This window comes from Oculina patagonica, chromosome 2 (assembly GCF_052425735.1).
Source record: "Oculina patagonica isolate OP01 chromosome 2, crgOcupat, whole genome shotgun sequence".
Classification (NCBI taxonomy): Eukaryota; Metazoa; Cnidaria; class Anthozoa; order Scleractinia; family Oculinidae; genus Oculina; species Oculina patagonica.
This window is the reverse complement of record NC_135759.1, coordinates 973,265-994,634: the sequence shown is the minus strand read 5'-3', so window position 1 is coordinate 994,634 and position 21,370 is coordinate 973,265. Positions and strand designations below refer to the sequence as shown.

Genomic DNA, 21,370 nt, shown 5'->3' with positions numbered 1-21,370 from the left:
ATCACGTCCCGAATTGAATGTGTGGCACAGACCATAAATTGAATTTGCCACCGGGGTAAAGTCCTTGAATCCACAAGCTCTTCCGTTAATAAAGCAAGATTGAAATATCGAACTTGGAAGCAGCATATCTTCCATACGGGGAATAAACTGTGTTAATAACATTATCGTTTTCTGAGACTCCACCGTAATTTTGGATAAACAATTCAGGATTGCGTTGTTGCGATTCGTTACTCAAGACATCTTTTGAACCCGCTATCATCTTTTCCATAGTTTTAAGTTTCTGATCAATTTCTTCGTTGCTAAAGTTGACGCTTTTAAAAACATTTCTTCAACTTTCGTTTGTTCACAAAATTGAAATTACAAAGTGTCACTGCAGGAAATGGAATAACCGTGGTGTCGTTCGCTGTCTTCGTGGTTATTTTCGTGTTGAAAGGTCGCTCATAAAAAGCTTTAACCGTGTCGTAAACTTGATGGATGCACAAACCAAAACACGAGACGAGAGCCAGAGTCCAAATAACTCTTCTGATAACGTACCCAGTTGGCAGAAATCGAGCTCCGTGTAAGGAAGTGGCTTCTAAGAAGGAACCGAGGCTTTCACGTGCAGGTTGGCGCCCTTCGTTTGTTCCGTCTAAGTTTTGAACCTTATTTCGTGAGAGCGTAAAAGCCATATTTTTAGATAAGTCAGGTTCTTCCTTGATATTGATAGAAAAGAGGTGGCAAATTAAATTCCCGTAAGTTGACTTAAAGTAAACCGTACACGTCGCTCTTAAAGTCCTTTCAGCAAAGTCGCGTAAATAATTGATGCTGGGAGAAAAGAAAGATGTGATATGTTATTAGAAGATCATCTGAAGTTCGTAATTAAGGAACACCTAATCCCTACAAATAAAAGCGAGAATTCAAACACGAGTAAAGTTACTTATGATCATATTCGATCTATTCGATATTCACTTTTTCTTAATACTTTACCTACATGGGTAATTGTACTAAGCAAAGAGAAGTTTTTTTTCTTTAACGAAAACTTACTTTCCAAAAGTTAATTTCAATTAGTGCCGAATCATAAGAAGTAAAAGTAAACAAACGTAATTTATCTTCCGGCATATGTGAAAAGTGGAATATGTCCCTGCAGGCATTGGATGTTAGAAATAAACATGTCCCAAACAAAACACTGGGATCACTGCCAACTGTCGTGGTAGTCCATCAATGAAAAACAAACGAACCGACAAACAAATTGCAGATGGGAATTTAATGTTGAGAAAATGTTCAACCAAATTCTGCCCTAACCATTCTGATTACGCCGCTTTGAAAAAGTTTATATCCACCTTTGGTATTCTCCAACATTAACAAAATATTGTTCGGAAGTTTTAATCAACTCCAAAATATTTTCCATTTACATTGCAGAAATGAACTCTTTGAGAAAAATCTAAAAATCTTTTTTCCTCCTTAAAAAAATATCATGTGAATAAGGACAAAGGCGTTTTGTAATAAGTTTGGACCGCCATACATAATTAAATGGGCAGAATGAATAGGTTTAAAAAGCTTTTCAACTCAATGAACTATATATGAAAATGACACATGTAATTCAATTCGCTACGGATTACCTTGAGCTTGGCGTTCCCATATTAGTCAATGTCATAACTTTTGAAAGTCGAATATCTTTGTTCGTGTTCTGCTCGCCTGTGGAGATGTTTCTTTTGTATGTTTAGCAATAACATGAAGTTGTTTTGCAACCAAATAATGTATTATCTGCAAGAGGTGTTACTGACACAGAAAGTTCTTGTTTGTTTTGTTTCTTTTTTGTTTGTTCGTTTTTCCATAGCGCAATGTTTTAAATTAGCACAAATATTTTTTAACGCATTTTTCTAAAATATTTTTACAAAAAATGTCTCACTCTATTGTAATGGACTAACGGCTACAAACAAACAAATATTTCTTGAGCTTTAATAAATAACCTCTAGATCATTTTCTTTTAAACAAAAAGGAAAATGTTGGAGTAAGCAATCAAGGTAAAAGAGATCACGAATATAATTAACGAATTTTTAAGGAGTATATACACCAACCCCAAATAGTGAGTTTCATGTTTATTGTAAGAAACATAAAATACATAGTCTTATCTGTACATATCCCCAAAATACTAAGAACGCTTTATTAGTGTTGTTGGCTTCTAAAAGCAGTCTGATCTCCATTGCAAGATATAACATTTTCCAAGCTGAAAGTACTCTCAAGCTTTGGTATCCTATGTACGTACATTTCAGTCTTACAATGCTAGGAGATGCATACAAAATATAAATACAAAACATGTCTCTTACATTCCGAATACAAGCCTAATAAAAATTGGTACTTCAATTGATTGACACTTTTCTAAACCAGATGTAATTATTTTCAGAGTCAATTTCTACCAACAGTGATCTTTTACTTAGCGACAATGAAAAGAATACAAAATACTGATGCTTTTTACAATGATAATTAGAGCGCAATTCTGTCGCCTTTATACTATTTCCGTTTTGAATGTGAAAAAAAAATAGAAAATTCTGTTAGCAGACAGATGTTATCTCGGTGTTACGATTCCGTCTGTTGTAGGTTCTCTGGACACGCCCTCAACCTTGTCCCACTTCTGTCTGTCGGCTGTCATCAGTGTGAAAAATACAATTGAACCAATCAGATAGAACACAAATGTTATCCAAAATACGGTACGCCATTCACCTGCGGTCTGAATAAGTGAACAAGTGTATTATGTGGTAGAATTAAATCAATCAATCAGTCAATAAATAAATCAAATCAAGCTACATTCTCACACGAGCCAGTTCTACAAATAAATTCATAACTCTGAAGGAGACTAGCTCTGGTAGTTGAAAGTTGAAATTTGGCTAATTAATATCATTTGCCCTTATTATTCCGTGGTACCTGCTTGCAATCACTTCGGTTTCATTTACCACACACTCCCTGAGCTTATCCCGGTTTCCGCAGCATGAAGCGACTAGAAGTGTTAATACCCTTCCAGGATAGGCTGTTATTCCATCACAAGTTACCCCTTAGTTTTTTGACAGGGTACCCATTTATACTTCTGCATGAAGAGGACATGCGACAAGAACACAACACATATCCAATGACCCGGTCAGCGCTTGATCCGGACCCACGTTTGGACCCAAGTTGACAAAAGTCTAACTGTATTTTACTGATTTTACTTCATTCGTTGTTTGGAACCTTGAGGAAAAGGTTGGCACACACCGTTTAAGTTGGGTATCGTACCTTGTTGTGGGTTATAAACCCAACTAACATTGGGCTAAGAAACCCTGCAGTATTACTGGCAGCGTTGACTATTCCCATGACAACGGAGGCGTTTCGTGGGGCGATATCTAACATGTTAACTTGGAAGCCCGCGTACACCATGCCCGCCGCACCCCCGGCCACACACATACAACTTATGACGGCATCAGGTTTTTTGAAATATCCTGCCATCAAAATGAACAGGCCCGCAGTGAGTACACCTACAAGAAAAATGAGAAAATGAAATATGTGAGCATTACAGGAAGGAAACGAGCAGTCAAAGACGATTTGTAATGTTCAAAATGTATTTGTTCGATGCCACAGTTGCCTTAACTTTTAAGATACCATGCGTTTTTGTTGTTGGTCCAATGCGGGAAGACAGCATTGCCGATTAGTCAGGGCGACGATCTTGGAAGTCGAAAGAATCGGGTTTTATTCTTGGTAGTCCCGAGTTTAACTCCTTCACCACGCAAAGTAAATAGCTATTTGGTAAACCTTTACCTTTAATTAACCACACAATTCTACTCATGTTTTATTTTTATGATGCTTCGCGTTGAAAAGTGAAAACTATAACTCGTGAGACGCATGCGCAAAAGGCATATTTATTAACCTCTTTTACCTGTTGTGTAGAACATGCGTCTCACAGTTTTCGTAGAAAGAATATTCCGCCTGAGAAGGTCAGCGGTGAGACCTGCGATGGGACAGGACAGAGATTTAAAAACAAACGGTGCAGCGGCTGCAAATCCCATCTGGAAGGAAGAATAAAATGTTAACGTATTTTTTCCTTCATATACAGTGTACTTAAAGGATATTGTTTTTAGCTTGGTAATGTTGTTCACAAAGATGATATTCCGCTGGTAACAATTAAATCAACCTCATACACCATTCCAAAATGGCGAAAATACATTATTATTTTGTAATGTTAATGTTAAATGGCCCTTGTGCCCTCGATCGCATCTGCTGAACTTTAAAAAAAATTTTTTGGCTTGAAACGAGGCCATAAGGGCCAATTAACATGTTTACAAAAGAATACTGTTTTTCCGCCATTTTGGAGTAAGGCGTATACCTGTATAGACATAATCGTTTAATTCTTTTAATTCAGTAAAACAGGAAAAAAGCACCCAACTACAAGAAAGGAAGGCAATTTCCCATCACATGATAATTTTACCAAAAAGTTTAAACTATCTTATGAATGAGTTTGTATACAGAACCGATAGAAAAGGAAGCTAAGAAATAAGACATTGAAAAATTCACCTTCACTAATAATAATCAGAAGAATTTACCCACCGCTGCAACCTCGTAGTGTAGAATATCCATTAAAAACAATGGAACACAAATAAGTAGTACATATAAGCCCCAATCTGAAGCAAATGCCGCCACAATTATGCCCCAGACAGGACCTGAGGTGATAATAGATTTCCATGGAACTGTGCCTTGAGTTACCTGTGGAGAGAATTTTTACTGAATGTGAATACAAGTGGCGATATTTTATGGTAATTTCTCAGACTGATGGCATAAAGTGATTGTGTTCCACAATATAGAAGGTCACCTGTGTGCATGCCTGGTTTAAGGTCATTGCCATGTATTGCATTGCACATCCTTACTGCGCAGAATTTTCCATGTAATTAGCGCGCGCATGAACAAAATGGCAGCTTTTTTCTATGCAGCTTAGTCCGCGTGAGAAGTAAATTGTCACTTTCTCCTAAACGAGTCTGGTGACCTATCAATTTTTTCTCATATTTAGGGTGTAGTGATCAAATTCTTTCTGTAAAATGAAAACAGATCAATTCCTATGTTTGAAAAATAATTTATCGCTAAAAAGTGTACTTTGCCAGTACTCGCAGATGAATTATAAAGGAATTATATGGAATATACATGGTCTTCCTGCTCCTAAACGAATCTGGTGACCCCCCTTTTTTATTTCAAAATTTAAGTTTTTAAAGTAATAAACCAGTAGGCGACGTTTGGTTAAAAAATTGTGTTCAGTTCTATTTCAGGGAAATGACCTTAAGTGAATGTTCTGACCGGTAATAGAAGGATATTTAAGACAACAATTCCAAATTCGGTGTTATGAACTAAATATGTTGCCAATCTTTGTGACGTCATTGAAACTGGCATTTTATTAACAGATTCTAAATGGAATTATAAATGTATGACATCAAAAAAACCTCGAGTCTCTTGTCAGTGATCAGTTTTAACTTAACGATGACGGAGAAACCCGATTTACTGGTTATAAGTTGTCAGTGTATATGATTGGATAAACACAAAAAACTGTCTGTTTGTATTGCGAAATAAAGACACAATAATTTATTTGTGAAAAAGCAATTTTGGTTGCTTGTCAGGTGTCAGGGCTAGATCTACAAGCATTGTTCATTTTTTTTTTTTTTTTGAGATTTAGTGAGTTAGATGGTACGAAAGCCAAAACGGCTTTCTAATTATAGCGCTTACGTACCTCGGCCATATTAACTGCAGATAGTTCAATGTAGGATCGTTCATCTTCTGTTATTGTTGGATGAACAGATGGTGACTCGAACGCCAAAACATACCATGCTACATACCACAGAATGCCAAACATTCCTGTGAATAAAAAATGTAAAGTATACCAAAACATACCACGCTTTATACCACCAAATTCCAAACACTTTTTCATTTTTTTTATCTGCACGTACGTATTTTGAACGAGCTTTTCAGCTCACAAGACGTTACGTGGATACCGTAAATGATCTATTAAATACCCAGAGCGTCTATTAAATTTTAAGGGTCCTAGGAGAGGCGTTTAAAAGAATATGATGCGTTTATTTCACTTGAACTGCAACAACAGCAACTAAAAATTAAGACGCGTAGTTTGCTCGCGGAGTAAGATAGAGAACAGAGTTTGTGAGTAGGAGACACTTCTATTCTGCGCTAATGCATAGCCTAGAGATGTTCATAGTGCGATATCGATGTCTTTATTGTCATTGCGGTGAACCATGTCGGCATCGTTGGCCTCTTCGATGTCCGAGTCAAGCAAGAAACCACATAACATTTATTACGTGAATTTACTCTTAATTTATTAGAGGGGGCGTCTGTTACAAACTTAACACCTATGAGGGGGCGTTCATAAGAAACGGGGCGTTTATTTGAGAGTGGGCGTTTATAAGATCTTTTATAAGATCTTTTTTATCGGTAAATAAACGATTGATATATTGATTAGTTGATTGATTCCTGCATGCGCAGAATCAAATATATCGAGTTTATTACATGTTTTATTCTGGCGTCAATCGAAGTGTCAGCGACTTCTCCTTGCACGCTGACCTCAATACTCAAGTAACTATTGAATTATTTTTTATCGAGTGCATGAAGACACAAACTCGGAGACGCCGTGGAGGAGATTACTGGAAATCAGATTACATGTCGTTTATTTCAACAAGCATGCGTAATTAAAGTGACTCTTACCAAATGAATAGAACACAGCCGGCCAACCTCCATCAAAGTCGTATCTTGTCAACAAACCTGAAATTGGCATTGTAACGATACTGCCAACAGTACAGCCTGCGAATAGACAGTGAAAACAAATTCAGATTCAGATCAGATCTGTCGTTGGAAACTGAATTTCTATGATAAAACTTGAGTGTCCGGGTGGTGCGCGAAAAGTCATGGGTTCGATTTGTTTTGGGAGAAATTAGAAAATTCGGTGGAGCTTTCATCACTTACTCATGAATATTTTCTCATTGTATCTCACCAGGCTGAACATAGGTACTTTGTGCACAACTCGAGCTGACATTATCTTTTCAAAATCTAAAACAAGCGTTCTGTCCAAAACCTTCATGGTTAACAGTTGTTTGTTCCAAGTTGATGATCAACTAATGAGTTGACGAGCTAATATAAGGGCACTAATGATGAATTACCTGTAACTGCAATTGAAACTAGAATAGTTCTCTCCATGCTCGGTGCCCATTTGCTCCAGATAGCGTGGTTACAGGGAAACAGCACTCCCTAAGAATGTGAGATTTAGTGAAAACGTTTAGAGTCCACTAAATTGATTTAGCACCACAGTGATATCTGTTTCCGTTTTTTTGTCAAAAAGGTTTGCAAAGCACGTGTTTTGACGTGTATTTCTTATCTTGTCCATTCATTTACTGCAGGCTTCTTTTTAAACAAACGTTAAGGGGCAAGCATTCACAATATCAGCTATTAAACATCCAAACGACAGCTACACGTTCAATGTGGTCGAGCGCCCAACCGGTACCTCACTGGGAGGCCATGGGTTCGATTCCCGTCGGGGATTCAGATTTTCTCTTTGTCCCACGCTCGTGTCATGTAGAATAATTTCGTCACTATTTATCACCGAGCTTAAAAATCTACCATCTTTATTATTTACTACAGATAAGTGAGGTGTTTTTCAAAATTTATCATAAAATAGATTAGTATGCCTACAAGTCTAGAGGCCTATGGCAGGCCGTCGCTCATCTACTATGAATATTTCTATTTCCCTGTGGATGCTAGTCATCATGGTGTGGACGAACAAAATCCTTGGGGTAACTCACATTTACCCACCTGACTCGAGGTAGGAACAATGAGAATAAAGGGTCTTGCCCAAGGACGCAACACAAAGACTCGACCAAGGCTCGAACCAAGGTCGCTCAATCAGGGGTCCTGTATTCTAACCACCGTGCATTTAACCACCTTAAAACACGGCCCCCTTACAGTAGAAAAAGGTCAGTAGTAGCGCAGAATGGCGGCATAGTAATGAGCTAGGTATATCTAGCTGCAACATAAAGAAAGAAGGGTACAGGGATTCAGAGAACGGTAAGGGACGCGTTATGGGACGCGCGATGGTTTCGCGTTACACAGATAGTGACGACAATTGATTCGTTTTCTAAAAGAAAAGAAAAAAACAACAACAAAAAGAAATTTTAAATCGGGTCGAAGATCGGAAAAGATAATAAGTCCCCTCCATGGAATGTCTTCGATACTCACCAGTACCAGGCCCTCTCCAACCCTCACAATTATCAGTAGTACCACGCTCGTTCGCGACGCTACAGGAGTTAGTAATGTTAATGTTGAAGCTATCAGCACCGCCACACCAAACAAGCGAGTTCCTCCTACTTTGAGTGCAAGCCAGCCCCCAGGGATTTGTAGCGCGACATAGCCGTAATAAAACGATCCCAGCACCACACCTATAAGATAAAATAAGGCAGTGTTCACACTTTGTGCCCGAGTAGTAGTACCTGAGCACCAGTGAAAAAAAGGCGTCGTGTTCACATACAGAAAACCAAAGTACCCAAGTAGCACCCGTACTCGGGCAAGGGCACCGTGCCCGAATCATGACGTAGGTACTTGAAAAAATTGTATGTTCACATTAGTGCCCAGCGAGAATCGTACTCGGGCACCATGCTCAGGCACCAAGTGTGAACACAGCCTAACTTATTATCTTACTCGACTACTGCAGTCGTTAGAAAAGACATGCTGGGGTAGAGAGTAATTGATCATTAACTTACGCAGTAAACAACACGTTTATTACGCAAAAAACCAAAAACAAAAAAAAAAAAAAAAAAAAAAAAAAAAAAATAAAATGTGAGTGCTCACAACTTTATCACTTCTCTTCCAGCGTTCTAATGTTAATTTATATGCAGTAAATCGCAAGATGCGTGGTGCATGTATGCTGTTTTTATTCAATTTTCACGTGATCTACCGGTACAATAGTGAAAGCTGAATGGTAGAAAGTATACAAACTTTAGAACTTGTATAATTTTTGTCGTTGTATAAAATTTATCAGGACAGTGCCAGAACCACAAGTCAATCACAAAAAAATTGCTTTCATAGCGATGTTTATAACCCTGCATCTTACCCTGCAATTTTGAGCTCCACTTAAATTCCGCTTCCTGGAAGAAAATTTCAAAAAGGATTCATTATACACTACATGAATGACCATATTTTGCACCATTTTTGTTCTTATGAGGGGTTTCAATCTATTTTACAGTTTCGTCTTTCCAAATTAATTATTGCCGACTCATTTACCCATGTAGCAAATAACTGACGTGGTGCAATTCAACTTAATGCCACGTTCACCTTTAGTGCACGAGCACTGGCACCTGGGTATTGGCAAGAAAGAACAGTGCCGTGTTCAGACACAGGAAACCAAACCAAGTACCCTTAGGCTATGTTCACACTTGGTGCCTGGGCACTCTGCCCGAGTACCATTCTCGCTGGGCACTAATGTGAACATACTATTTTTTCAAGTACACACGCCATAATTCGGGTACCGTGCCCGAGCTCAAGTACAAGGACGAGACCTTGTATTCGCACTTGTATTCCGTGTGTGAACACGACGCTAATTTTTGCCGGTGCGCCTGTACCAGTGCTCGGGCACTAAGTGTAAACTACAAGTAAGTAAGCAAAACTTTATTTAAAACACGGTATTTCCGGTCAGGTAAAAATTGCAGATAAAAAACAAACAAACAAAGGATAAAAACACTAACTACACTAACTAAGAAAGCTTTAAGTGCCCCAGTACAAAGACTCGACCTACACTGGGCACATGAATCTGGCGCTAGCACTTGAAAAAGTAGTGTGTTCACATACGTACTCATTCAGAATCGTGCTCAGGCACCAAGTGTGAACACAGCCTTACTCGATCCCGGTGCTTCTAGGTGTATTATTAAATTTCCGATTTATCTATATACCTGCAATCTCAGGAAGGATTTTGAATTCTGTCGTTTTCCAAAATTCTTACGGTCGACCAAATTAGACTGAACACTAACATATTCATTTTTTTTTCTATTTAATTTAAGAGTGTTTAAGAGCAAAGTTCACTTAAATGCATCGATAGTGGCCAGATGTCAAGTTATAACTTCTAAATCAAGAGATTTCTAACTCATTGTCAGCAGTCAAAGCGCCCCACAATACAAGAACATCAATTTCCGGTTGTCAACCATGACACGCTTCGCAAGAACGCCGCAAAATTTTTGCTCCCTTATATTTTGTCAAGAAGACAGGTGATGTTTTAACATTGACAAAACAATTGCAAAACAACCGCGATTCCTACTGAGTAGATCAACAGGACATTTTAACACATCTCAGTTTGTCAAGCTGTGGCTAATTACCATATAATAAATTTGTCTGCCATTGAAGTTGGACCGATTTAAAAGATTGTGTTTTTTTTTTTTTTTTTTTTGTTTGGGGGGGGGGATTTCAAGAACCGTAATGGTTATAATAGTCGACTATCGTCTAATAGCTACTGCTGTGACATAAACACCTGTTAAGTTTATATTTTGCTAGGGTGAAAAATTAAATTCTCATATTTTTTCTTATCCAGTACGGTAGGTGTAGTGGCCCTTTAAATGATAAGTATACTGGACTGTGGATCGAGAAGGACTTCCGATCGGCATTTCTACGCTGATGAATAGACAGAAGACTCGAAACGTCCGCAAAATTTTGTATTTCAGCGCATTAACAATATTTTTGTTTAATTTTTGCGGATCGAGCTGTCCGGTTTAAGCCCTGGCCTGGTTTATGGCGTTGTGTTCTTGGGCAAGATACTTTACTTTTACAGTACCTCTATTTACCCAGGTGTATAAATTGGCACCAGCAAATTAAATGCTAGGGGAAACCCTGCAATAGAATAACATTAACATCTCATCCAGGGGGAGAAAAAATACTCCTATTCGAGTATTGCTACGGAAACCGGAATAAGCTCGGGACTCAAAAGGCCCTAACTTAGTACTTACTTGGGCCCTTCGCTCCAGGTGGAGCTAGGCCATTGAAAACACCTCGCCAGCGAGATTAAGGCCTTTTTCTTTACCTAATATTTAAATGTTTTCGATTCATATGTAACTTCAGTTAATCGTTAACAGAAGAAATATCTTAACAAACCACTGAAAACCATTTTGATTAACATCTCTAAAAAGGTCTCCAGCTTCCGGGAACTCTCATATATTTTCTAAGTAATTATATAACGCATTACAAATAAACTGTTTATTCTTAAATATCTAACCTACCTTATCAGTCTCCACTCCATCGATAACCACAGTGTGATTTTTGACCATTGCGCCAATGGCTACGTTTAAATTAGTCCGCAATGCGTACATAGTAAAGAATCCCCAGAACACCAATATGGACAGAACGTATCGTTTCGGAATTCCATTTGAACACATTGTCGTACCTTCCGTTAAAAATCTCGAAATTAAATCAGGGACTTCGGTGAAAATATTTACCGCGTCATTTTCATTTTCTTGTAGTAATATTTTCGAGTGAAACCATACTCTTTGTATACAATCAACGCCTTTCTTCTAAACGTTATAAAATCGCACATATGTCCAGTGCTTTCGTAAGGCTTGCTGCATTTTCGGTGACTGTAGTAAAGATGCGATCAAATAACCCAGAACTTTCAATTGTTGTGCGCCGTAAACCAAACCATTGTTGACATACACAATATACCTGCAAGTGTCGATTGTTTCTTGTAGTCTTAGGGAAAGAAAATGTGGCTATTAATTAAATATCAACTTAGCAAAATCCAATAAACAAGTAAAACGAAAGTATTTATTTCTGAAAGAATGCTCTGCGTTAAAGGTTATTTCGGTAGAGCAGAATAAAAGAAGAGAGAACAATTTAAAGTCTTCTATCAAAAGTTATCTTTTACCAATTCGCAGAAGCTTTGTTTATTATTTTCCGATTCTTTTGGTGGTAACAGGTTATTGTGACTCTTTAACAATTATTTCACGGCAGGGCAGTGAATATGACATGATCATCTTCAAAAATAATAAACAACCATAATTCCTCGATTTTAAAGCCCTGCGGGTCGGTTATTTTAAATTTCTCTACGCGCGTTCGCGTTCAAGTTTCTTCGATGCATCCGTTCGTTGACCGTGTTCTGTTTGCGTGTAATCATTTTAAGGTGAATAGAATCTCGCTTTAATTTGTTTGAAATGGTCTAGTTGAAAGTCAAATATAATTTATCCTAGCAAAACTTCAAAAAATAGGCAAATTGAAAACGTTAGCTTGCGTTTGTGTTTCGAAGTTTGTCCACCTAATTGTAACCCAGTCCCATTCTCTCCATCGTTATTCATCTTCACCTCCAAAATGGGTACCTATCATTCATCGAGTACTCTTTTACAAAATCAAACCATCACTGATGGTTTTTATATAAACAAAGCGTCTCTTAGCTTGTCAAATTCGTCCTAAATGGTCCCTTCTAATAGACCATTGATAGAATCCACTCGCGGGACCACGCAATGCAGATCCATATTAGCTGCCGGCAGCGCTTTGTGATTCCATAGTGTCATCCTCCGTGGCCGAGTTTGTTTCAGTTTTGTCCCACTCTTGGCGCTCTCCTGACAGCAGCGCACAAAATATTACGGTTCCTCCCACTAAAATTGCAAAAGTCAACCAGAACACTGTTTGCCACTCTTCTGCAGTCTACAAAAGGAACAAAAATGCCTCACTTTTAGCTTAAGGGGTTAAGAATGAGTTAAATAAATAGCGGATGTTAAAGTATTTTGGGAAAATATTTAAAATAGAAATATCCACTTCTATTCCAGTCTGAGACTGGGGTACAATTTAACGTTACTTATCACCTTTTCGGGTCCTTTTCGGAAAATCTTTGGTCATCATTTTCTTTGAAAACACGGCTAACTTTATAACTCTGGAAAGGTAATGAAATATAGAATCCAAACATATTAACATTAACATCAGATAGCGCACACAAGCCTTCAAATTCGAAACAATCGATGTTCACTTCGCTGAATTAATAGGGTATGTAGATTTGTCGGATTTTTACGAAATTGGGCCAAATGATCATAGGATATTGGTCCACAAAATTGTGTCGGGCTTTTAAAATATTCGAAATGTTTCTACTGTGACACCTCTTTACGTGACGCGAAACGAAAAATATTCTATTGGCCAACTACAAATCCTAATTTCTCAATAGCGAATAGAAAGATCCTTCCACACACTTTGGTAGCCTATCAAGTGCTGATGATATAGTGCAGTTTGTTTTGTTGTAAGTGAAAATGCGAAGGCGGGTGACGGTTTCGAGTTTGAAGGCCCGCACACACTAACCGTAGCCATAAAATTTTTAAATGTCATTTAATTTGGATTCTGCATTTCATTACCTTTCTAGAGATATATGGTAAGCCTTGTTTTCAACAAAAATGACGCGCGTACAAAACATTTTCTGAAAGGCACCCAAAAAGGTTATCAGTAGTCTTAACTCTTCAACCTGAGATGGAGTAGCAAACTTGGGCCTTTTTTGGTCTGAGACATGGTAGGGGTTCCTAGACCCCAGCGAAGCACCCCCACCCAAACTATCCCAAGTAATCCCCCCCCGCCCCCCTCTCCGCACGAGGCAGCCGTCTCTCTTCTTGTGTTTACTTCTTCCCGCGGCTCAAGTGACGTCTGGGGATCAACTAGATATATTTCATAGTGGTAACGTAGCACTACAGAAACCCGTTTAATGTCTCTTATTTGCGGTATCATGCGCGCGGAAATTAAAATCATTCCTTAGAGCACACCATCTGATCAAACCTCAAACTGGTCCCTTGTGATGGGGGGGAGGGGGAGGAATTAATCGCATGAAAAAAGAGTCCTTAGGCATATATTGTAAGACACCCACCTCCTCCTGCGTGATAAAGCCCACAATAGTTGGACTAACAAAACCGGCTGTTGTTCCAACCGTGTTGCATACTCCCATAATGATACTAGAGTAGCGCGGAGCTATGTCCAACATGTTCACAGTGTATGCTGGGAATGCTAGTGACGTAGTCAATCCAGCAAGACTCATGCAGATAACAACAACTGTTACGTTTAAAGAGTAACCTGCTATCAGAACTAAAAACCCACTTGCTACAGCCCCTGTTAGGAAATAAGACAAAGAAACAATGGTGAGGCACTTTGGAACATCAGTTATTGCAATAGACCTTTTTAGCTACGTATGTAAATTGTCCATTTCAGATCATGTGATACTCTCCAGAGAATTGTTCCTTTGTCCATCATGATCTGGAAATTATTCATTCATTTCCACGATCCGTTTGAAGTTGAAAGAGGTAATTCTCAAGGGTAACATCACGTGGTCTAAAATGGGACAACAAACAACGAAGCTAAAGAGGTCTATTGTTTATTATACCCGTATAAAACTTGAAGTAATAAGGAAATGTAGGCCGAGGTAGACAGACAGACAGACAGACAGACAGACAGACAGACAGACAGACAGACAGACAGACAGACAGACAATGAGCAGCAAGCGACCAACCGACCGTCCGAACGAACGAACGAACAAACGAACGAACGAATGACCGAACGACCAAACGACCAACCGAACGGCCAAACGACCAACCGAACGACCGAACGACCTACCGGCCGAACGAACGAACGAACGACAAACGAACAAACGAACGACCGAACGAACGAACGAACGAACGAAAACGAACGAATGAACGAACGAACGAACGAACGAACGAACGAACGAACGAACGAACGAACGAACGAACGAACGAACGAAAGAACGAACGAACGAACGAAAGAACGAACGAACGAACGAACGAACAAACGACCACCCGAAAGACTCAAACATGTAGCTTACCTGCAGCGTAAAACACTTTTCTAACATTTTTTGTTGACACTGTGCTCTTTCTAAGAACGTCTGCGGCTAGTCCCGACATTGGAGAGCACAGCCCTTTGACGAGAAAAGGTGTCGCAGCTAAGAAACCCATCTAAAAAATATAAAAAACGAAATAAGTAATCATATGTGGAATTTTTATAAAAAGAACAATAGTTCCAAATACTGTGTGGCACTAGAAAATTACATGTGAAATAAACAGTTCTTACACTAAACCAGCGACCCTATCTAGTTCTGTTTTCGTTAGCGTGTTTATAATCGTTTAACTTTTTATTATCTATAAAACAAGACAATTTCTAGTTATGCAAAAAGAAGTTGAAAAGGACCGCCGTCTTTTAATGAGCTTACCTTGGTGATGGATGTTTTCATGACATCTAATAGAAAAATTGGCATCGATATAAGCAAAATATAAAATGCCCAGTCTAAAGCAAAGTTAGCAGCAATTATTCCCCACACGGGTGGTGACAGTAGAATAGATTTCCAAGGAATAACAATCTTGTCCACCTGAGATAATAAAAAAAAACACGTGTATTAGGCTTTTAAAACTCATTATAAACTACTAAAGTATAACTCAACATCTAGTTAATTAACACACTCATGCTGATGTTGCTCCAAATAAGGGCTTATTCTCAAAACGTCAGCTTAACAAATTTGCTATGGCGTGATTTAACTTTATCAACGTAACTTGTACTAGGCGTTTCTTTTACTTAATTCTTAGGAAACACAATACTGTTGCGTATAGTTTACCTTGGATAGATCCAAGGCAGTTTCTTGTATTAAATTTTTCTCTTCATTTGATATCGTAGGATGTAATGCAGGTGATTCATATACCACCATCACCCAGACAACATACCACACAATACCGAACACACCTAAACAATGAAAAAAGATGTTAATCATTCAAGGTAGTCGCAAAACAAATCCGCCCTCTCTTAACAGGAGTCGAACCCATAACCTTCCGATAACCGACCTGAAGCTTGTGGCAATGCTACTCCTAGGTTAAAATGTAAAACACTCAATTTCAGCATACTGCTAGGATTAGTTCTTTAAATGAGTGTGGTAATCAGCAAATGCAAAAAAATATACTCTATTGGTAACTCTTTAACCTGTAAATCAATGGTCCTATCTACTATTTAGAATTAAAAATCAGCGAAAATAAATGACGTTTCGATGAATCGCGGTTCATCATTATCAAATTCTAAAAAAGTCATCGAAACGTCATTTATTTTCGCTGATTTTTATTCTAAATTGTATAACGAAAGCCTCCGTTACTATCTACTATTCCCGGGAATATTTAACAAATTTAAACAAGGGCATCCAATTAGCTAGCTATACTTTGCCCTTTTCCATTTCTCTTCTTTACTTGTATCACTTTATATTTATCTTTGTTATTTTGAAATGGAATAAATAAATAAAATGAAAAAATGAAATTGTTTCGATGCCCATATATGGTCAGAATCTTTGTTATCTGTCATCCGTACATAACAGATATGCGTAGCCAGAGCCAAGTTTCGTCCGAAGTCTTACAAAGCGCTGCATAACTGCAGTATATTGAGCTGAAAAATATTTTCGTTGACAATAAAACAATTATCCTGCGTAGTCTTGTGGAAAATCATCTGATTTTAGCCAACTATCAGGGGATATTCCGTGCGATTTTGCAGGATAATCATTCAGTATTGCTGATTGCAAGACCAACCCCATACAGAACACATATAGATGCGATAAAAGAGTGTTATAGTCATGTTATAGTTATTGTCATGATCAGTTTAAAAAATACGTTATTATTTTTGCTAACACAATTTACAAAAAACGATGAATCTAGGAGGGACACACGAACTTACCAAAGCAATAAAAGACAGAGGCCCAGCCTCCGTCGAAGCCATATTTGGTCAATAGACCGGAAACGGGCATGGTAAGTAAATAGCCGATACTCGCTCCTGCGGAAGTGTAACACACAAATAGTGCTTAAAAGACATTTTTTAAAAGCGTTATGCGAGGCCTTTGTGCGTCATTATCAGCTTTCTTCTAATCACTGCTTCTTCTTTAAGGCTTTGATCGAAAAATTTGTAGACAGCATCTAACCTTTGTTCAAACCATGGCGTATATACTTCTAATTTTTGTATAGTACTAGTATTTGTATTTCCTCTCTTCTCTGGTTAAGGGTGCACTATGCTATGAGATGAGCTGATGGGATTGTTTTTTATACATTAAAAGGTTATACTAGTATGCAGAAAGGGTATTTATCGTAGCGCACAGTGTGATAAAGCTCCAAATCAAACCAACCTCGATGCCAAGGCTCTTATATTGTCTAAAGAGCTAAACCCCCAAGGTCGTAAAATTGAAAAACAAACCTGTTATGGACACGGTCACCAGCGTTGTTCTCTCAGCCGACGGCGCCCAACGACTCCACATAGCATGGTTACACGGGAATAAAACACCCTAGCAACACCAAACACAGGAATTATAATATCGCGATTTACTCAAAAGTCAGGTCGACGAAGTTATTTCCTGGCTCCATAGCTAGACAAGGATAAATTATTGATGTTTTTATATTATGGCGTTAATCGCGCGCTAGAATTTTTTTACAGTTGTACTTGACAACACATCAGAAAAAAAGGATTTCCACGTTTTCAATAATCTATTAGTTAAAGTGAATAGTCTTACCAGCACGAGGCCTTCTAATATTCTCAACAGAATAAGAGCAGCCGGGCTCCAGCGAGTTGCCATGGGAGTTAACAAAGTAAACACAGATGCAGTAAGAATTGCTGCTCCGAAAAGACGCGCCCCGCCTACTCGTAACGCTAACCATCCACCAGGGATTTGAAACACCATGTAACCGTAATAGAATGCACCTAGAATTACGCCTAACGAAAAGAACATAATAATATTAATTTATACAACATGCAGAGCCATAAATGGATACAACTGCTTCCAAGAGCGGTAACGAGAAACTATCTATCAAGGTTATTTTTACATAAGTCGTCTCTTGGCCATGTAGTCTTGTTATGATCAGTTCTGTGCATTGTTGTGCGTAATGATATGACATTGGCTGTTTTCACACTAGAAGACGAACAAATCGTCAAGACGGACAAGTCGTCTGACGAGTTGTTCGTCTAGTGTGAATTTAAGACGGCTTTTAGACGATTTGTCCGTCCAGACGGCCAAGTCGTCCTCAAAAAAATCGTCTTCCCAGACGGCCAAATCGACGAACAAAATTAGACGACTTCTACGTCCAAAATGGTGTCCGTCCCGTTTGCACTGACACTAAGATGATTTGTCCATCTCTGGTGTTAAAACGGCCATTGTTGCCATTCTAACTACTGCACCTTACTTAAATTACAGTCGGTTACTAGCGCTGTGCTAGGTGTACCAATCCTGCTTGATCTTGACGTCACGATTTTGACGTTAAAGGACTTTTACGGACTCATATATTCCCAGGAACTTCGAGCTCGCCAATGAGAAGCCTGGGGGGGGGGGGGGGTACTCCCATATGTGGCCTATATAGGTATGTGCCGCCCGATAGGGTATGGTTTTTTAGGTTCTCGGTCCTTAAATAGGGTATCATTTTTGCTCCTTTTGGCAATTTGTTCCCGCTGTGATCCTTAGATAGGGTACCTAAATTCTATTAGCTAAAATAAATGCCCAGCTAAACGAAAAAAAGATATCTGAAAACTGAATTTTCAGTTCAGGTATTAGAAAAGCGATTTTATAAAGATTTGTGTCTTGCCGTGCGCGGTTAGCCGTTATTTGGGTCGTCACGGAACGTCTCTCCTCCCCTTGAATAGTGTGTCATTTTTCGGTTTTGGGCCTTAAAAAGGGTATCAATTTTCGCTTTCTTTATCCTTAAATAGGGTCAGGGTTTAAGAACCTTGGCGGCACACCCCTATCCGAAATTTATGGGAGAACCCCCCCCCCCCCCCCCCCCCGGATGAGAAGCCACCAAGCAACTTTGGTGAGACATAAATATCTACCAGGGGTGACTGAATCACGTGGTGTTAAAAAGGGATTTATAGAAGTTTTTTTGGTTATTAGATAGATAGATAGATAGTTTATTAATACAACTTCGCAACCTAAAAGGTTGAATTATGTCATATTTACAAATTTATCATATTTATTTGTTATTTTCTAACCTTTTAGTTCAGGCTCCCATTTGAATTCTGCTTCCTGTTGAAAACATTTATGACCAAATGTAAGTAATACATTCAGCTGAAAAACTGGTATGAATATTAAGATGGTGTCAGATCGTCGACTAAAGAAAGAATTCTTGCCATAATTTCAAACAGAGCCGACCGTTATAATTATGCGGGTTGTCTTGGAAACCAATGTCAGAAGGATTTATTACAAAATCCCTAAAGCCCTATTACAAGTTTAAAACCTTTTTGTGATTCAAGCCAACTAAACCAAACGCATTTATCATGAAATGTCTCATAATTGTCTGCCTCAAACCTATTTTCATCAGTTTTATTTGTGAAAATAATAGTCCCGACAAACCCCTTTGTTAAATTTATGAAATAATCTTTCATCTCCGTAAATTATAAGTTACTTTAAAAATTGTGTCAGTTTTGTTTTAATTTAGTGCGGCAAATATTGCTAAAGTAGTGCGTTAGTGCGTCCTAGCGTCTTAAACACCCAATTAAGGAAAATGATATTATGTTCCGTAATCATAATCAGTGGCTAATGACATTTCTATCCGTTTATAACTGTCATAATTTCTTATATAATGTTTTAAAATTTTCACTGAGGTTAAAAGGCAAAATATATTTTTACCTCAAGGTTAGATGTCTTATATTGATTATACAATACAGTCAACTCCCGCTATGCGGACACCTCGCTATTACGGACAGGAGTTGAAGTCCCAGCTAATAATTATAAGAATTACTTAAAATAACTCCCGCTACTTCGGGCTTTCTCTATTGCTGACACCAAATTGTGGTCCCGAAGGTGTCCGTTATAGTGAGAGTTGACTGTACCTCGTCTTACCCTGCAGATTGTCTGTCCGTCGACTACAGCAGTGTGATTGTTCACCATGGCACCGATAGCTACGTTCAAGTTTACCCTCAAACCAGACATAACAAAGAATCCAATGAAAATCATTCCAGACAACACATAGCGTTTCGGGGGAGCGTAAACAGGCATTTCACGTTAGATAAACATTAAACAATTTTCGATGCAAACGGTAACAAGCACTAAAGTCTCCTTGGCACGTTCGGTGGTGTCGTGTGACCCGTTGTTCCCTTGCATTTGCAATCACTCGACACTGACTCCAAAGCACATTTCCAAAATGAGCAATTATTTCTCATTTTACATTCTCAAAAATTTAAACTCCGAAACAATATTTTCTATATTCCATAGTGAAACATTGCAAAGATTATAGCCTATTATTTTGAGCTAATTATTTATTGAAACTCGCCCCGCAGACAAGCAAGCAAGCAGGTTTTCAATTGAGTACCGTGTGAGGCACCAGAGGTCTTTGTCACTAGCGAAGAGATTTTTGCCTTCATTTGCAGGTGTAGCTCTCGGTTTTGAAATTTTAGCCTCCATTCATTTGCTGGGGTTACGTTCAAGAAGCACACATTTCAGATTTAAACGAGAGCTATTAAGCAAATCAATTTTTTTGGCAAGTGCCAATCATTAAATTTATTGGCCGCGAGGATTATTACTTGACTTTTTATTTAAAACCAAAAACGAATAAGATAACATAAATACGCCCGTGGTTAACGTAAAAGTCGAAATTTATTTACAAAGACAAAAAAGCACGTGAAAAAAGGTTGTATAAATGCTAAGTGTCAGCACTAGCAAATCAACAGTGCAAGAAACAAAGTTTTGACGGCGGCCATATTGGTTTTCTGAAACAATGTAAAATGTTTTCAGAAGAAAGCACTAATTTTCCAAAAGAAGGAAGTTTCATTGTTTAGAAACACCAATACACCAGCCGTGACGTTAAGTAAAATGAATTATAATCAATTGGAATCCGTTCCTTTTTTAGCGTTGTATTGTGAATGTTCATTCTTATGTTCAATCCTTTACAAATAATAAATTCAGTCAGCAGGTTATCACAAGAAGGACCTGTTAATTTCACAAAATATTCTTTGATCATAAGTCAGATTCTCATAACAAGTAGCCTTGTTTGTTTCGTTGCGCCCGCGATCATTCTCTTCTGGCCCATAGAATCACCCTCCGCTTGCAACTGAGGCTACCCAATTTCGTAACCAGTCCTCGGCCTCTTCGGTACAAGACGCTGACCGAGGACCCTAAAGACTCTGACAAAATTAGAGCCTACCCAAGCTAAGAAGTAAAGGAAATGTTTGAAAAAAAAAGGAACTAAAAGAAATTTTTGAATTGATGTTGGCGTTGGAAAAATAGACTAGTCCAAAAACAATAAACGGAAGCTTTATTTCTATCTTTGATGGCAACGAGTTACAACTTTGGTTTGCCATCTCTTGACCTTCTTATACCGCGAGAGTCTTCTTTATCGGTTTCGTTTCTTATGTTAGGTGTAAAAGAAAAAGAGTT

General features: G+C 38.3%; 2 protein-coding genes across 3 annotated transcripts; both read right to left on the bottom strand.

Moving 5' to 3' along the window:
- Positions 1-2,073: 2,073 nt before the first annotated feature.
- LOC144642508 (vesicular glutamate transporter 3-like) lies at positions 2,074-11,664 on the bottom strand. Of its 2 annotated transcripts, none has more exons than XM_078501471.1 (10): positions 11,244-11,664; positions 9,095-9,128; positions 8,224-8,423; positions 7,152-7,239; positions 6,700-6,795; positions 5,717-5,841; positions 4,552-4,707; positions 3,884-4,013; positions 3,247-3,485; positions 2,074-2,707 (listed from the first exon to the last, which is right to left on the bottom strand). In XM_078501471.1, the coding sequence occupies exons 1-10, from the start codon at positions 11,397-11,399 to the stop codon at positions 2,546-2,548; spliced, it is 1,386 nt and encodes a 461-aa protein (XP_078357597.1). In that variant the 5' UTR covers positions 11,400-11,664; the 3' UTR covers positions 2,074-2,545. The 2 variants fall into 2 exon arrangements, with proteins under 2 accessions (XP_078357597.1, XP_078357598.1); XM_078501472.1 differs by having other exon boundaries at positions 2,074-2,622.
- Positions 11,665-12,449: 785 nt separating this feature from the next.
- On the bottom strand, positions 12,450-20,040 carry LOC144641675 (vesicular glutamate transporter 3-like). The gene is made up of 10 exons (XM_078500706.1): positions 19,838-20,040; positions 18,988-19,021; positions 17,522-17,721; positions 17,209-17,296; positions 16,699-16,794; positions 15,605-15,729; positions 15,206-15,361; positions 14,822-14,951; positions 13,856-14,094; positions 12,450-12,660 (listed from the first exon to the last, which is right to left on the bottom strand). The coding sequence occupies exons 1-10, from the start codon at positions 19,991-19,993 to the stop codon at positions 12,490-12,492; spliced, it is 1,395 nt and encodes a 464-aa protein (XP_078356832.1). The 5' UTR covers positions 19,994-20,040; the 3' UTR covers positions 12,450-12,489.
- Positions 20,041-21,370: the final 1,330 nt, after the last annotated feature.

Excerpts from the sequence above, each read along its gene's own strand:
- LOC144642508 (XM_078501471.1), bottom strand. The coding sequence starts at position 11,399 with ATGTGTTCAAATGGAATTCCGAAACGATACGTTCTGTCCATATTGGTG. Across the intron at positions 6,796-7,151 it reads AGTTTCAATTGCAGTTACAG|GCTGTACTGTTGGCAGTATC; the intron begins GTAATTCATCAT and ends GTCTATTCGCAG. Across the intron at positions 4,014-4,551 it reads TACACTACGAGGTTGCAGCG|ATGGGATTTGCAGCCGCTGC; the intron begins GTGGGTAAATTC and ends TCTTCCTTCCAG.
- LOC144641675 (XM_078500706.1), bottom strand. The coding sequence starts at position 19,993 with ATGCCTGTTTACGCTCCCCCGAAACGCTATGTGTTGTCTGGAATGATT. Across the intron at positions 15,362-15,604 it reads CTGCCTTGGATCTATCCAAG|GTGGACAAGATTGTTATTCC; the intron begins GTAAACTATACG and ends TTATTATCTCAG. Across the intron at positions 12,661-13,855 it reads GCTTTATCACGCAGGAGGAG|ACTGCAGAAGAGTGGCAAAC; the intron begins GTGGGTGTCTTA and ends TTCCTTTTGTAG.